This window comes from Rhizopus delemar, genomic scaffold (genome assembly GCF_000149305.1).
Source record: "Rhizopus delemar RA 99-880 supercont3.3 genomic scaffold, whole genome shotgun sequence".
NCBI classification, from domain to species: domain Eukaryota; kingdom Fungi; phylum Mucoromycota; class Mucoromycetes; order Mucorales; family Rhizopodaceae; genus Rhizopus; species Rhizopus delemar.
In genome coordinates this window covers 161,381-176,293 of record NW_027137829.1, presented here as the reverse complement: position 1 = coordinate 176,293, position 14,913 = coordinate 161,381, and the positions used below count along the sequence as shown (strand labels likewise).

The 14,913-nt window shown below is 35.5% G+C and overlaps 7 protein-coding genes across 7 annotated transcripts; 3 read left to right on the top strand and 4 right to left on the bottom strand.

The window, feature by feature from the left end:
- Positions 1–44: 44 nt before the first annotated feature.
- RO3G_04279 (uncharacterized protein) lies at positions 45–561 on the top strand (the record flags this gene model as incomplete). The annotated part of the gene is made up of 3 exons (XM_067658869.1): positions 45–84; positions 203–446; positions 558–561. 3 exons carry the CDS (start codon positions 45–47, stop codon positions 559–561), a joined length of 288 nt encoding a protein of 95 aa, XP_067514970.1.
- A 311-nt stretch (positions 562–872) lies between these two features.
- On the bottom strand, positions 873–3,131 carry RO3G_04278 (uncharacterized protein; the record flags this gene model as incomplete). The annotated part of the gene is made up of 1 exon (XM_067658868.1): positions 873–3,131. One exon carries the CDS (start codon positions 3,129–3,131, stop codon positions 873–875), a length of 2,259 nt encoding a protein of 752 aa, XP_067514969.1.
- A 523-nt stretch (positions 3,132–3,654) lies between these two features.
- RO3G_04277 (uncharacterized protein) lies at positions 3,655–4,622 on the bottom strand (the record flags this gene model as incomplete). Its single annotated transcript, XM_067658867.1, has 2 exons — positions 3,655–4,499; positions 4,559–4,622. 2 exons carry the CDS (start codon positions 4,620–4,622, stop codon positions 3,655–3,657), a joined length of 909 nt encoding a protein of 302 aa, XP_067514968.1.
- Positions 4,623–6,838: 2,216 nt separating this feature from the next.
- RO3G_04276 (uncharacterized protein) lies at positions 6,839–7,084 on the top strand (the record flags this gene model as incomplete). The annotated part of the gene is made up of 2 exons (XM_067658866.1): positions 6,839–6,860; positions 6,978–7,084. 2 exons carry the CDS (start codon positions 6,839–6,841, stop codon positions 7,082–7,084), a joined length of 129 nt encoding a protein of 42 aa, XP_067514967.1.
- Positions 7,085–7,209: 125 nt separating this feature from the next.
- On the bottom strand, positions 7,210–7,504 carry RO3G_04275 (uncharacterized protein; the record flags this gene model as incomplete). The annotated part of the gene is made up of 2 exons (XM_067658865.1): positions 7,210–7,220; positions 7,330–7,504. 2 exons carry the CDS (start codon positions 7,502–7,504, stop codon positions 7,210–7,212), a joined length of 186 nt encoding a protein of 61 aa, XP_067514966.1.
- Positions 7,505–8,753: 1,249 nt separating this feature from the next.
- Positions 8,754–10,189, top strand: RO3G_04274 (uncharacterized protein; the record flags this gene model as incomplete). Its single annotated transcript, XM_067658864.1, has 6 exons — positions 8,754–8,784; positions 8,840–8,869; positions 8,923–9,043; positions 9,104–9,299; positions 9,349–9,675; positions 9,725–10,189. 6 exons carry the CDS (start codon positions 8,754–8,756, stop codon positions 10,187–10,189), a joined length of 1,170 nt encoding a protein of 389 aa, XP_067514965.1.
- Positions 10,190–13,256: 3,067 nt separating this feature from the next.
- Positions 13,257–14,326, bottom strand: RO3G_04273 (uncharacterized protein; the record flags this gene model as incomplete). The annotated part of the gene is made up of 3 exons (XM_067658863.1): positions 13,257–13,365; positions 13,445–14,213; positions 14,269–14,326. 3 exons carry the CDS (start codon positions 14,324–14,326, stop codon positions 13,257–13,259), a joined length of 936 nt encoding a protein of 311 aa, XP_067514964.1.
- Positions 14,327–14,913: the final 587 nt, after the last annotated feature.

Sequence of the window (14,913 nt, the reverse complement as noted above, 5' to 3'; positions counted from 1 at the left end):
ATGATACAGAAGTGTTTGAAGAGCCCCGATCGAAACGGAGTAGAATGGAAGATGGTCTATTAGGCAGTGGTATTCAAATTGAAAGTAAGATAGAGAACGAGCCTGGTATGGCGCATGCTACAAACACAGAGCACTCAGCAGGTGATAAATAACAGTAGCAACAATAAACAATGACTGTATTAAAGTCTTTCGTACTTTATAGACCGTAGTCAAAGTATAACACCTGTCGATATAACCGATATAAAGGATGGTGATGAAAGCATGAGTGAAAGTAACGCTCCTACTCCAACAAATGACCGTAGTAATGGAAGTAGTAAAAAATCAAACAAAGAAGACCCAAGATACAGATCATGGCTCAAGAACATCAGTTTACTTTGGAGAGAAATTGCCAATCATAAAAATGGAGCCATGTTTATGAGCCCAATTAAAGAGTCTATTGCTCCGCAGTATTATGATATCATCAAAAAGCCTATGGATTTAAAAACAATAAAATTTCGTATTCGAGATGGGGTAGGAAGCACAAAAGACATGTTGGTAGTACTAAAATATTTGTATAGTTGATAAATACGACAACTGAGTTTGAGCGAGATGTCATATTGATGTTGACCAATTCACTCATGTACAATACAGAAGGCACTGAAGTATATCAGATGGCAAAAGAAATGTTGGATGATGCAGCAGAGCAAATAAGGGTATTCAAGACAGCAGATGAGGATACATCAGCAGCGAGTACACATACAAGGGCTGCTTCAATGGCAGCAAAAGAACGAAGAAAGAGTCTGACCAGTGAATTATAATATGCTGTGTATGTGTATGATATTAAGAAAAGGCCCAATCTTAAAAGTAATAAAGAAGGGTATATTATTATTTGTTTATTTGATCATTGTGTTCCTGTTTCTCTGAAAATCCTCCAGCAATTTATCTCCATTGCCCTGCTGGCCGCGTGCCTTCCGCGATTTTTCAAACTCCCCATCCATCATTGTGCTAGAATCAAGCTCATCTTCATTATAAGTCTCTAAAGTGTAGCCTTGCCATTCATATTCCTGAACCTTCATTGCACTCTCTCTTTGCCAATCTGCTTCCATTTTTGTAGCATGATATCCTTTCCATTCTTCAGATGTTTCAGACTGAGATGATCCTCTTCTTGGACTATCCGTACTACTGTTCGGTCCAGGATAGCCTTTCCATACCTCATCATCTTCTTCTTCAGTTATACTATTTGATTTTGGAACAGGATATCCTTTCCATGTTTCCGAGTCATTATCTTCTTCTGGGTATCCTGACCATTTTCCCTCTGATACTGATGATATATTATTAATAGGTTTTGTATTCGATTTCATATTTGGTATAAATTCCGGTGCACTTGGAGATAGGGATGATTTTGGTTTACTGACATTAGTAGACGACTTTGAGGCAACAGAAACGCTTTTGGTTTCACTTGCTTTTGGCTTTTCCTTGCTGTCGTTCATCGTTACTGTCTCTTTAGGGATTTCTTTATTAGTCTCAATTTCTTGACGTGGTGTAACCTCGTGCTTTGCTTCAGATTCCTCGCCATTTTGATCGTTACCATCAACGTTAGGCTTTACCAGATCCACAATCGGAGCATCTCCATCGCTACTATGATCACTGTCATTGTCATCATCATGTTCGTTACTACTATCCTTGGTGGTAGATGTATTTTCTTTTGGAGCTGAATTTTCATCATTTACTGATTTTTGTACTGCACTAGACACCTCAAATGACTTGGTTTCTACAGCAGGTTTATCAGTAGCAGTAATAGCAGCAGTAGCAGCAGTAGCAGTAGAAGCTATTTGTAATACAAAACTTGTACGCCTTGAAATGGGAGCACTGACAGCTGGAGTGGCTGGTATGGTGTATCTTGCTGTTTCATTCAACTCATCTTCATCACAAGCAATCTGCTCTCCAGGCTTCAAAGGTTCAACCTCTTTACTTTCATCAATCAGCTGATCTCTACGAAGATACACACGAGATACGAGCCAGTGATGGGTAAGTTGATCTCCAGGTGCAAGATGATTCAAGTTGGCAGCAGGAATCACAGCGCTACGTAGGCCATCCAGATGAATTGCCTTGGATACAGCTGCGATAGAGGACCTTCGAGATTTCTTTTTATCGAGTGATGCATTAGATAAAATGTCTTCCAAGAGGGAATCACTGATAGTAGAATTACGTTGACAAAGTTCGAGGATGGACATTTCAATATCCATTTTGTGAGCCCCAGGGGCGGACAAGATGATATCACCACCCAACGTTTGCTGGTCCTCGTTGTCGCCTGCGGTATAGTAAGTCACGATTGACTGAATAGCCGAAAAGTGAGGCTGAATCCAGGGAATGGCAATCATCATACCGCTGCTGTCACTGTTACCCCGGTGATGATGGATATGAACATAGAGCTCGAGTTTATTGCGAAGAAAATTTCTGTAGGCTTGATAGTCATTGGCAGGGGAGATGATTTGGGCCAGGTCACGAAACATTTCCTTGGTACGTGAAGAGCAGGATTGCCAAATCTTTTTTAAACGACGTACTTCAGGTAAAGTAAGTGCCTTGATAACTGCAGCAAACCCAGAGAAATCACGGTAAGCATGTAACAGCAAATAAGCAACTCGTACCAGATGGGCAACAAGGTTATCTTTAGGATGCACAGGTGGTACAACAGCAGGGGCAGTTGTATTATTAGGTTTGGTCAGTTCAGCCCAGTAGATGAGCTGATGAGCCATACTGTGAGTCAAATACTTGTGGAAATCAACAAGATGACAAAGCTTTGTTTGTTGCTGATCTAACTGTGAAAGAGCTCTCTTGTCCAACATCACAGCATTGTATAATCCACAATTCACTGTGGCTATTTGACGAGCTAAGGTGTCTGAATCCCAAAAGAGAGGAGTAGCTGCTTCAACAGATTGCATTTTGCGAGTGATTGCATCTAATTGTTGTCTTTCAATTCGCACATTATTTATAAGACGTTTCATAACGTCAACTGATACAGGTGGATAGGTTTGTTTAGCTTCATTTAACTTTTCAGAAGCTTGGGAAAATGCATTAGAGTAAAGTATATAAGACTGAGCGATGGGGGATAGTGGAATAACAGGAAGTCCACTATTGTCACTTGTTACCATCAGTAAATATTAATAATAGAAAAATAGTCAAAAGCAAAGGAAAAAAAAAAGAAAAAAAAAAAAAAAGAGAAGAGGAAAAAGAAAAAAGGGAAAAAAGTAACAAAAACTTTGCTTGTGTTCTGCTGAGATTTCTTTTTGATACGGCCTTAAATGTAATCTTTTTATTTCCATAAAAAATAAAAAAAAAAATAAAAAATTATGAGACAAATAAGGATAAAACAATAGGTGAAATCAAAGGTTTTCATTTTTTTTTTTTTTTTGCTTTATAGCTCTTGTGTGAACGATAAAATAAAGTTTGAAATTAAAAAAGAGGTGAAATGCAGGAGGTTACACTATTTTATACTCCGTTTAATGATGTTCTAATGCTTTTTAAACCCTAGATTCCATAATTGCGTATATGCACATGCTGCAAATGAGAACATCATTTCTATGCTCTCTTTCTTTCCTTTTCATATTTTCCTTTTCTTTTTTCTCTTCGTTCATTAACCATAAGAATTTATAGTTTTTATGTAACAATACACGTTTATTTAAATATTTTATTCATAAATCCTGAAGCAAGTGCTGCATAATCAGTTCCACCTTGTGATTGGTGTTGTTGAGCTTGAGGAGGGACTTGATTGGGATGTGAGTAATTTCCATATCCTTGTTGTCCATAACTCTGTTGAGGGTTTCCATAGTTGCCTCCTTGTTGTCCATAACTCTGCTGAGGGTTTCCATAGTTACCTCCTTGTTGACCATAACCATAACCAGTGTTATGTCCCTGTTGTTGATGCTGATTTGCTTGTGAAGAGTGACTTGCACCAGTAGCACTACCAAGAAGTGAACCAACCATGGCGCCAAGGCCTCCACCACTAGACGAATGCTGCTGTTGTTGTTGATGGTTACTACCTGATGATGAGCCCATGAGCATACCCAGCATATTACCAATAGATGATGATCCTCCTAAACCAGAGTGCCCAGTACTAGCACCAGAAGATTGCTTCGACATGTACAATTTAACAGCCATCATAGCAGCTTGTTGAATTGCTTGGTTTTTGCCTGCATCATTATGTCCGCCTTGAGTACTACCACTGCCAGACATCTTGGAGGCCATTGACATAGCCATCTTAATCATATCTCCCATACCACCACCTGTTTCTTGACTTCTTTGTAATGCTTGGACAGCAGCTGCGTTACCTACATGTTCAGCAGAATTAGGCTGACCAGGGTTATTCATAACTTGTTGATAGGATGCTTGGGCTGCTCGGATTTCATGATCTTGAGCAGGTTGATGACTGGATGGGTTACTCATAATGCTTGAAATCATAGAGCTAAATTCATGACCGTGTTCTTCTGGAGCGTAATGATATTGAGATTGTTGGTGATATCCTAAATAAAGGGTGTTACAAAATGCATTTTATGGTAATTAAGTAAAGAGCTTATTTTACCTTGATTGTTATTACCACCTAAATAACTAGCAGCTTCACCTTGATAATTATTATAGCCACTCATTTTTTTTTGAAAAAAAGTTGGAAAAACGAGAAAAAAGAAACGAAAAATAAATAAATCAGTGACCTTTTTCGTACGAGCTGAGTTACACAAATTGGTCGTTTCAAAATGCTCAATCGTATTTGAAGTGTTCTTTCTTTTTTTTGCATGATTGTTAATCTTGTAAATTACAATAATTAAACGAGTTTCAATAATAGTCTTTCATATAAATGATTTGGATTTGTGCTTGTGTTTGTGCGTATTTAACTTTCGGCAAAAAAAAAATACTAGCCACACAAATACACTCGCCCAGTTCCAATCTTGGCATGCTTTTTTTTTAATGACAAGAACCCAACATTTTACTGTATTTTGAGTTTAGGTAAAAAAAAAAATTGCGCGGACGTTAAAACGTTTTTTGCATTGAGCTAAAAATAAATTTGGATCCTTTGTTGGCTAACCATATGTTCAATCCTGTTTGAACTGGATCATTTTTACCACTTTATAGACACTTGTACCAGCCCCCCCCCACATGGTCAGATCCCTCTGAATTGACTCTTAAAGCTTTGAATATATTACTATGTTCCAAATATTATTCTATTGACCCTTTTTTTACCCTTGATCTCGAAGGGTTTTTTTTAGCCTCTCTTTACTTTATCCATATTGAATTAGTCCGGGCAAACAGATGTGGTAAACACTCCGCACTCAAATGGAATTTGTAAATAAATAGTCTTTAAATTTTAATAAATTTGCATCAAGAGATTTCCAAAGCAAAATATAAATAGACCAAGAAGTCTGAGCTATTTTAATACTGCTTTTCTTTTATTTTAATCAAAATATTATAACAAAGATGAATGACTTTAGTGAATCTGTTGCTTGTACAGAGATTATTTCAAATGATGACATGGATACTTTGTCGATCATTCTATGAAAGATGATAAGGACGAAAAAATGGAAATTGACCATTTTAATTCAAGTGAAGGATGGATAGAAAAAATAAGGCAAATCGGGAACATTCTGTCCTGTGTACGCGAACATATGGATGTTGATCCGCCAGATGAAGATTCGTTTGGAGATGCTTTCCTTTTTGCCGAGTCAATGACATTGAAAAAATTTATATAAGGCTACCAAAACTATAATGAGAGGTTCTTACAGGAAATATACATCCAATTAAATTGAAAAACTTTTTGATCTAATCATTACGGAAGGTCCCACAGCCAAAAATGTAACTTTAGCCTCTGGGATAAAGATTCGCACTGCTCAGAATTGTGTTAATACTTATAACAATCATCTTTAGGGACGACTTTCTGAATCTTGTCCCAAACCTCGTAGAAAACCATGCTCTAAGTTGACTGAGGAGCTTTCTAAATTTCCCGTGAGCTATATCAAAGAGAATCCTCGCGCGGCATTAGATGATGAGTTAAAAGAAAAACTTCATAGGAAATTTGAGGATTTAAAAACCTCAGTTTCTGGAATCCACAAACATTTAGTAAATAAAATTCATATAACTTTAAAGAAACTTGAAAAGATAACAGCGGCAAGAAATTCGGACAGAGTAATTGCTTTACGAAAAGCCATTATTGAACAATACGTAGGTAACACAGAGTTGGATTTTGCTAAGCATTGTGTTTTTATTGATGAAGCTGGTTTCTGTTTACATACTCAAAGTAACCATGGTCGTTCATACAAAGGCAATCCCCCAAAAAGTATTGTACTTACCGGAAAGGGTGTTAATTTTACAACTTTAAGTGCAATCTCCCAAGTTGATATCATAAATGTTGAAGTTAAAAAATCAGAATCAGTTCCTTCAAAGAAAATAAGGGCAGATAGTAAAGAAGTAAAAGTAAATGGTAAATTTGGAACAAGAAACAAACATTTCTTAGCCTACCTCACTAATGCAATGGAGGTACTGGATAAAAATGTTATGAAAGGCCAATATATTGTTATGTACCTATTCATAAGCCGAAAGTAATGAAAAATTGATCAAGGACAGAGACTCTAAGCGCTTATACTTACTACCATATTCACTGTTTTTAAATCTAATTGAGGAGATTTGATCAAAGGAAAAAGGTGACGTTAGAAGAACATGATTGAAAGCAGACGATCGTCTCACATATTGTGTATGCGAATCGGCCGGAAAAGTAACAAGAAAAGGTTGTACAGGATGGATAAAACACTCAATGTCTTTTTTCAGCGTTGTTTGAACGAAAAAAGAAATCTTCAAGAGAAATATTTCAGTAACAATGAGTCAGATATTACTGACAGGTAAGCTTTTTTTTATAAGTTTAGCAAGTTATATTTCCAAAAAATGAATATTCCACTTTTATGTGGTCTTTTTTTTTTTGGAGGGATGATAATATATAAAACTAAACTAAATTATAGCTAGCTATGCTAAAGACAATAATCTCGAGAGCCAAAGAGCTGACGATACCAAGGGTGGGCATCTATCACATCATTCGACTTCGTTTCGCCAACGTTTTGATCAGTGAATTGGGCTTTTAACAACTGGTGAATTTTTTTGGAAGTCCTCCAATTTTTTTTTTTTTTTTTTTTTTTTTGGCAGTGGAACGCCTGTATTAAATATGTTATCTATTTAAGCAGTCTTCAAACCTTGCTATGGAATATCTACAAAATCTCTTAAGTTCACTCAAAATAATGCTATTGCGTACATCACGTATTCTTGAGGGTAACTATTCTTCTTGCAAGAGTTCTTTCCTTTTCATTTTGCTCTTACAAACAGACCAAAACTGCCCAATAGGACTTAACTTAGGGGAATATGGAGGAAGATATACACAACCATATCCCCGCCTGTTGATCTCTTTTTCACTGTCAGCATCCATATGAATAGGCACGTTATCCATTACTATGTGGCAATCTTTGAGCTCCTTGTGTTTGTCTAAAGCATTCATTGTATCGCATATGAAATTGAAACAGTGGCCTATGACAGTACGGCCTCTACTTTGAGTGTTGTTACAGCTTGACCACCCCTGACTTTCTCTTCTTATTCTGGTTAACTACTCTTGGCCTTCTCACTTTCACATTGATAACTCCATACGGAGAAATTGCCCCAATTATAGCTGTAGTTTTTGCTCTTGTCATGGGGATAACTACTTCAGCACGACTACCTATCTTAGACCAAGCTACAGTTCTTTCATATCGATATGAAAAGTAGCTTCGCTGATAAATATACAGTTAATGGGATAGTCTAAATCAGTCTTCACCCATTTTTTAATCAATTCGTATCTTTTTTGGATTTTCTCAGATGAGTTTCTTTCCATTGAATGGAAGTGTGCCTTCTTCAAACTGATTCTGCATTTTTCTTTCATGAAGTTGTATACAGCAGTTTTAGATATGTTCAGATTCATGAATTGAGCTGACAAACCGTTCATTATTTCATCGAATGACAACGATGGCTTCTTATTGATGTAATTAACTAAAAATATGCTGTGTTCCTCGCCTAAAGATGGTACTCTTCCAACAGGATTCTTTGCAGCTTTTCGCTGAATAATGATTTGCGGATCTTTTTGTTCTTTATAGTGATAGCCCTGGGCAGTCTGCGTAGGCATACCCAGCTTTCTTGCGGCTTGGACTACTTTCAGACCCTTTGCATAAACTAACTCAAAGAAATACTCTTTATCCCCGTCCAAATATTTTCTGTAAGCTCGTCTTTTTTTCCCTGTTGAATGAGCCTCAACTAGTGATTCCTCAGCGCGTTCAACTTTTTCTTTTTTTTATAACCTGCTTCTCAGGAGTCTTTAAGCCGATGCACTGATTATAATTCGTAACGCTGTCTAGTGGATAAGTTTCAACGTCAACTCGATTTCAGTAATTACTGCTTCTTCTCTAATCTCTCCTAGAAAATTTCCAAGGCCGTCTTCATATACAAAAGCACTTATAAATAATAGCTAAGTAAATTAAAACGAAGCGATAAAGAAAGGGTACTACGACATGGCTAGTTTGTATGCTGAATCTGGCTAAAAGGACTTATTTTTTGGCTAAGGTTGCCCCAGGAAAATGGCTAATTGTACTTTTTAAATTCAGCTAATTTTTTCAAAAGTTTGGCGAATAGTTTCTGAAAGAGTATACTGTAATCATATATAAAAATAGAACTTGTCCTTTTTCTCATTTTTCCTTTTTCTTTTTCAATTTAAAATAAATATGGCTGTTGGAAAATTAAGTGTGACACCAGGTACATAAGGATAAGAGTATGTTTAAAACTTTGTATTAATGCAATGTCCTATCAGTTACTGCAAGAAACATACCCTCTATTGAAGGTAATAAAAAAAAGGGGGGAGGGGAAGGGAAGGGGGATTCTCTATTTTTTTAGGTACTCAACGTTGTTTTATAGAAGCAAAACTCTTTGTTGGTTGCTTTATTCAAGAAACAGAAAAACACAGAACACACTCTGTCGATGGCCGCGAACCTTCATGGAAAAATAGCTTAACTTGGTAAACAATCTATTTTTATACATGTCATCTTGCAGACTTATATATTTTTTTTTCTATTAGCAATGTTCCTGAAGGTCAAAATATTTTAACGATTGAATTGGTTAATGAAAATCCTAATCGTGGTGGCCTTCTTGCCTATTCAAAAGTCGAGCTCAATCATGTCTTTAATCAAGGCTCCGAATCAAAATGGGTCCAATTAATTTCAGCTTCTAATGGACAACCATTTGGTGAACTTCAATTGAATTTAGTATTCAACGTAAGAGAAAAAAAGTGAATGAAAACATTATTTAACATCTATCATTCAGGGATCAAATACGGTCAGTTCAGTTACTTCGTCTTTTGGTAATATGAGCTTGCAAGGTGGTGAGCAAGTAGCCTATAAACAATCTACTACACATTCTCAAACAAGTGTTCACCATCAATCCGAAAGCCGTCAAGGTTCTTATTCTTCTTTGGGTCCTGCCAACCCTCTTCCTGATAATTATGGTACTGGTACCCCTCCCCCTTTTACTCCTCCTGCTCCTATCCGATATAATTCTGAAGGCAGCATGCCCGGTACTGTGAATACTGATAATATGACTAAAGAAGAATTTGACGAAGCTAAATCAAGAGGAACCATTCCTACTTGGGCTGTAAGTTAACTTGACGAATATATAACATTTGATTAAGCTTTTATACTAGAAATATGGTGGTGGTGTTTTAGCTGGCGCAGCTGCCATTGGTTTGACCGCTTGGGGTGCCCATGAATTAAAAGAACACTTTGAAAAGAAGGAAGAAGAAGAAAAGTTAAAGCATAAACATGATGAGAAACCATTTGTGCCTCCTGTTATGCACCATCAAGCCCAAAACATGCCTTACAAGAATGATAACCAACCACCTCAATACCACGCTCCTCCTCCTGCTGCCGCCTACCACGCTCCTCCTCCTGCTGCCGCCCACTATGCTCCTCCCCAACAGCAACATCATTCCGAACATAAAGAGAAAAAGAAGGAAAAGGGAGAAAAGAAAAAGAAGAAGAAGGATAGAAGAGGCTCTGGTTCTGATTCTGATTCCTCCTCCTCCTCCTCTGATTCTGACTCTGACTCTGATCATGGAAAGAAAAAGAAGGAGAAGCACCATAAGCACAAGGACAGTCAATGGCGATAGATTTTTTTTTAATAAATCAATCGCGCCTCTTCAGTTTAAAATGCAAAAGGTTGTTTTTGTTATTCATGATTTTGAACAGTATCGTTTCATATCAAAGGTTATTATTGCTTTTATTTAAAAAGGGTTATTAAAAAGTAAGCTATTCTGGTATAAGGAGAATAAAGCAAAATCAAATCAGTGTTGAAAACCGTCTAGTTTCCAAAAACTTTGATAGAGAAGATGATCGGTAAATTGAATAAATAACATAGGAATTTGTCATGCTGCGACAGGTATATTGCTGCCTTGTTTGACTGATCGACTTATGAAAAAGCAATAGCGGTCGAGCGACATCAATTAAGCTTTATGAGTTGATGTTGTACGAATTAGATCAATAAAAAATAGAAAATTATATATTAGACATTCATGTATAACGCACTTTGTAAGATTCTCTTGAATAAAAAAATCGTAACTTTTTTCTTGCTTAATAAAGAAAACGCAATTTCATTATATGACAAATAATCCATCGAGGTCTTCAAATTGGCCTGAATCATTTGTTTTAGTTGACACGTCTTCTCAAGACACGAGTTGTAGTAAACAAAGAAAAGAATGCTTTTGTGATAAGCATGTGTTTACAGAATTTATATGTACCAGAATTACAAAGCTCAAGTCAACTTGATAGCTATTTTAATATCCTTTGAAATGAATGATATTCCATTTATTTCTGTCTTCATCGTTCTATTAACCTCATGATGAGTCAGTTTATACGACAAATATTCTTTGAAAAGCAAATAAATGCCATCCATGGCTTTTGTTTATTTATTTTTTACGGCAACTATTCCTGTTGTATTTATTTGTACAAACCAAATACAATAGATATACCCTTTCTTTTAATTACCTTGTCTTCTTTACAGATACTTTATCGCCTAAGCACTCTTTGATAGGATGAACTGTTTCTTGTTTGAACAGAAAGTTGAATTTCCTTTTTTTTTTTTTGACGGCTTAGTTTTGTGCAGTTGTTTGTTTGTGCACAAGTTATTTTTTTTATATGAGTTACCACATACAATTTCAAGATATACAAATACTCTTCACTTCAGTCATTATTTTTCTTTTTTGGCAACAAATTAAGCAGTAAAAGGAACAAATCTAACGTTAGTGATATTAACTACAACCATCGAAATTAAGATTTCTATCGCGAAAAGGCGTTTCAGCTTTAGTTTGACTGTTAAAGTTCATTTTTGTTTTGACAACAAAGCATAGTTGATAAACACGCTTTTCTCCATCATGCTTGACAGAATAACGATCTTTCTGCTTATTCATGCCCTGATCATGTTGGATTATACAAGCATATCATTCCTGTTTCAAGTATAAGTAGATTTATTGTACTGCTAGAATAGTTGATTTCTCTAACAGTTTCAATGAAGAAGAAATAATAATTGATTTAGCTGATAACAACAGTATGGAATCCCAACAAACTTTAATCAATATTGACTCTGAATCAACAAATAAGTTTTCTTTCTTTTGAACAGCACAAGAACAACCCTGAGATGTTCGATGACAGAAAACTTGAATAGAATACATGTAATACTGTTATCTTATACAACTTTATTCCTAATAAACAAAATTAAATGCGTATTCTCCAAAGATCCATAAGTCAGTTTGTGGCTGCTCAAAAGTGGAAGGCGTCATTTAAGGATGTTCATTATTTCTTATTCATAATAAGCGTTAAACTTCTATTTTAATCGGTATTTCTCACAGGTATTCATAATTATATATTCTATTAACACATTTTGATAACTGTTTATTATAAACGCCTTTCATATTTTATTTAATCATGCCTTCAATTTGCTTGTATAATAGAAGATTCGATAGTATTGATCAACAAACCGTAATCGAATTGAGCACATACAATGTGTGTATAAGAGCAAGCCTTAAGAAGAACACTAAAACTAATTTTATTTATCCCAATGAGACTAGTTGATGCATGATTTTGTTAGGTTTCTAATATGTCTGAAAGTGTGTAGTTATCGCTAATTAGCAAGATACCTCCATGCCAGAGAATGCTTTTGAACAAACTCCAATCGAGATTTTTTTTTTTGTGAGCGACCAAAAATAGTTTTGTAGCCTAATAGAATATCTGTGGACAAGCATATAATTATTTTAGAACATAGTAATATAAAATGGTTATTATTGTAGGGAAAAAGTTTCTTTTTTTTTTTTAGAAAACACTATATCTGTGGTCCACCTTACAAAACAACCTTCAATGCAAGAACAAATCTACATTCTTCAATCACAATTCCTTCTACGATCCTTTAAGCATTCAGACAATACCATGTTTTCTTGCTTATTGATCCATATCCGTCCCCCCATTAATCATTCACCAAATATACACTTTCAAAGTCACATTTGTAGAGAGAATATCTACACCTAGACAAACGAGCTCTAAAATAGATCCAGCTACAGTTCTAACAAGACAATCTCTATCAAAAACATTCATCCCATAACTTTACGCTTCTTTTCCAATAACATCCGGTTATCTCCTTGGACCCTTTCTTGTGACTACCAATGACCAGAATAGGCCATGCCTCTTCCATCCTTCACAGACATTTATAAAGTCCCATTCTATTCATGGTTTCAATATGTACCATTGACTATAATTGCCTGAAACAATATCCGATCTTCTGATCTTCCTTCTGAACAAATTATCTAATCAAACACCACGTTCCTTTCAAGCCCTCCTTGCTTGATTTCTTTGATGGCCTGTTATTTGCCCCCATTCTTTATGAGCTTGACTATCTATGCCATGAAAAATTCTCACCATCACCATCCTCTCATCCTGAGAAAAAAAAAAAAAAAAAAAAAAAGCCTGAATCGATTTTCCCTCAGCATTTTTTAGCTTCCATACGTTTCTCGATCTGAGTCGGGTAAAGGCGATGAAGATAAACATCATGCGCCTATTTGGGTTTTAATTTATTTGTAAATAAAAATAAATGTTTAAGGCATTTGTGATACGTTGTCATTATCCTTGCATTATATAAACAACTTCAAAATATTTTATTTACAATTATATACATTATTGTTTAGTTTGTTATCATACATTATTAACCAATACCAAGTCAATAAAGCAAGCATCACATACACGGTACCAGCTGAACTTCTCTTGTTTGTTTGATGATGAAAATAGTGGTAGTTTATTTAAACTATGTAAATAACATATCATCTGTCCACATCTAATATCACCTTTTAGAACAGACTTCATTTATTAACAGCTCATTTTACCTTCTGCAGTGATGTCTTCTGGTCTTGAATGAAAATCGAGTTAGACAAGTACCCGATTGACACTGATCTTGTTGATCATCTGGTGTCCATAATGACTTGGATAGAAGTTTAAATCGACTACGTTGAGCTTGGTCGATGTGAAACGTATAGTTGTATCTGCATGATTGAATCACACCAAATCCCGCAATAAGAAACTCTCTTACTTGCTTCTGATTCTCAAATGAATGAATAAGTCTACCACCTCCAATACTTCCACCTATCCACACACAAAGCTTATATCGCCAGTCACCTCGATGCTCAGTAGGCTTAGGATGAACATAAAAGCCACTATGGCTACTAATACTGGTAGCACATGTACTGTTATCAAAAAAACTGCTTTCTGAGCTTTGCCAAGTGGTGGTTGTCATGAATGAATTTCTATGTCTTTTCTTTTCTGGTTTCTTTAGATGGTCTGATAATTCGACAAGATGATCAATCAATTCCAATTGTTGCCTTGATACTTCATCACATTCCTCTATTCTCTGTCGATAGGCTCTTTCACGTAGTTCGTATTGCTCTGATACAGATGACTCCAACAGCAACAGCTCTCTTACTTTTCTTTCTGTGCTTAGCAGTTCAATCGACATGATCTTGAGTTGTTCAGCATGATAGATCAACAAGGCTTCTTCTTCAGTAGTGATCTCATCTTCTTTTATTAATGTTCTATTAATTATTTGATTTAAACTATGTTGTATATCTTCTATTGTTGTTGATGGTATCAAACTGTCATCTAAATACATTTTAATTAATAAAGAGAAAAAGAAAAAGAAAAAGAGGATTATTACCGAGCAAAGGAGTGAGAGGATTGTGAACAAGCTGTTCAAAAGTGACGTTTGCTTGCATGTTATTCTTTGATAGGGTTTGATTCTATTAGATATGTTTAATATTTATAACTGTGCTCATTCTTTCTCTTGTTTATATTTACATTTATCATTGGTGATAGTTGCTCTAATTTCTGCATATAAATAAATAGTCTTCATATCACCAAAAAAAAAGAAGAAGAAAGAAAAAAAAAAGTGAGAGAGATTTATAGAAAAAGGTAGAAAGTATAAATATGGGAATTTAGAATGAAAGTCTATAGGATCACAACCTTTCTTGTTCTAAAAAAGTTTAAATCTTCTCCCTCTTGACTTTAAATTTCAGTTCAATCCAGTAAGAAACATAGACACCATGTCAAATTATACACTCAGCGCATATAATGCTCTATCACGTTTTATAATAATGAAAGATGTAATCTATTACACTCTGTTATATACGTCATTACTCTTGTACTACTGTCAAGGTCCCAATGTTTTGGGATCAAAAAGAAAAAAATAAAGCTTTTGACATTTGGTCACGTACCTGAGCTGAGCCCTAAAGTGTTACTGTCCTGTCATGCCCTCTGGTAAGAGTATTGTTTCCTTTCTTGATTCATTCGATACTGCTGCTAC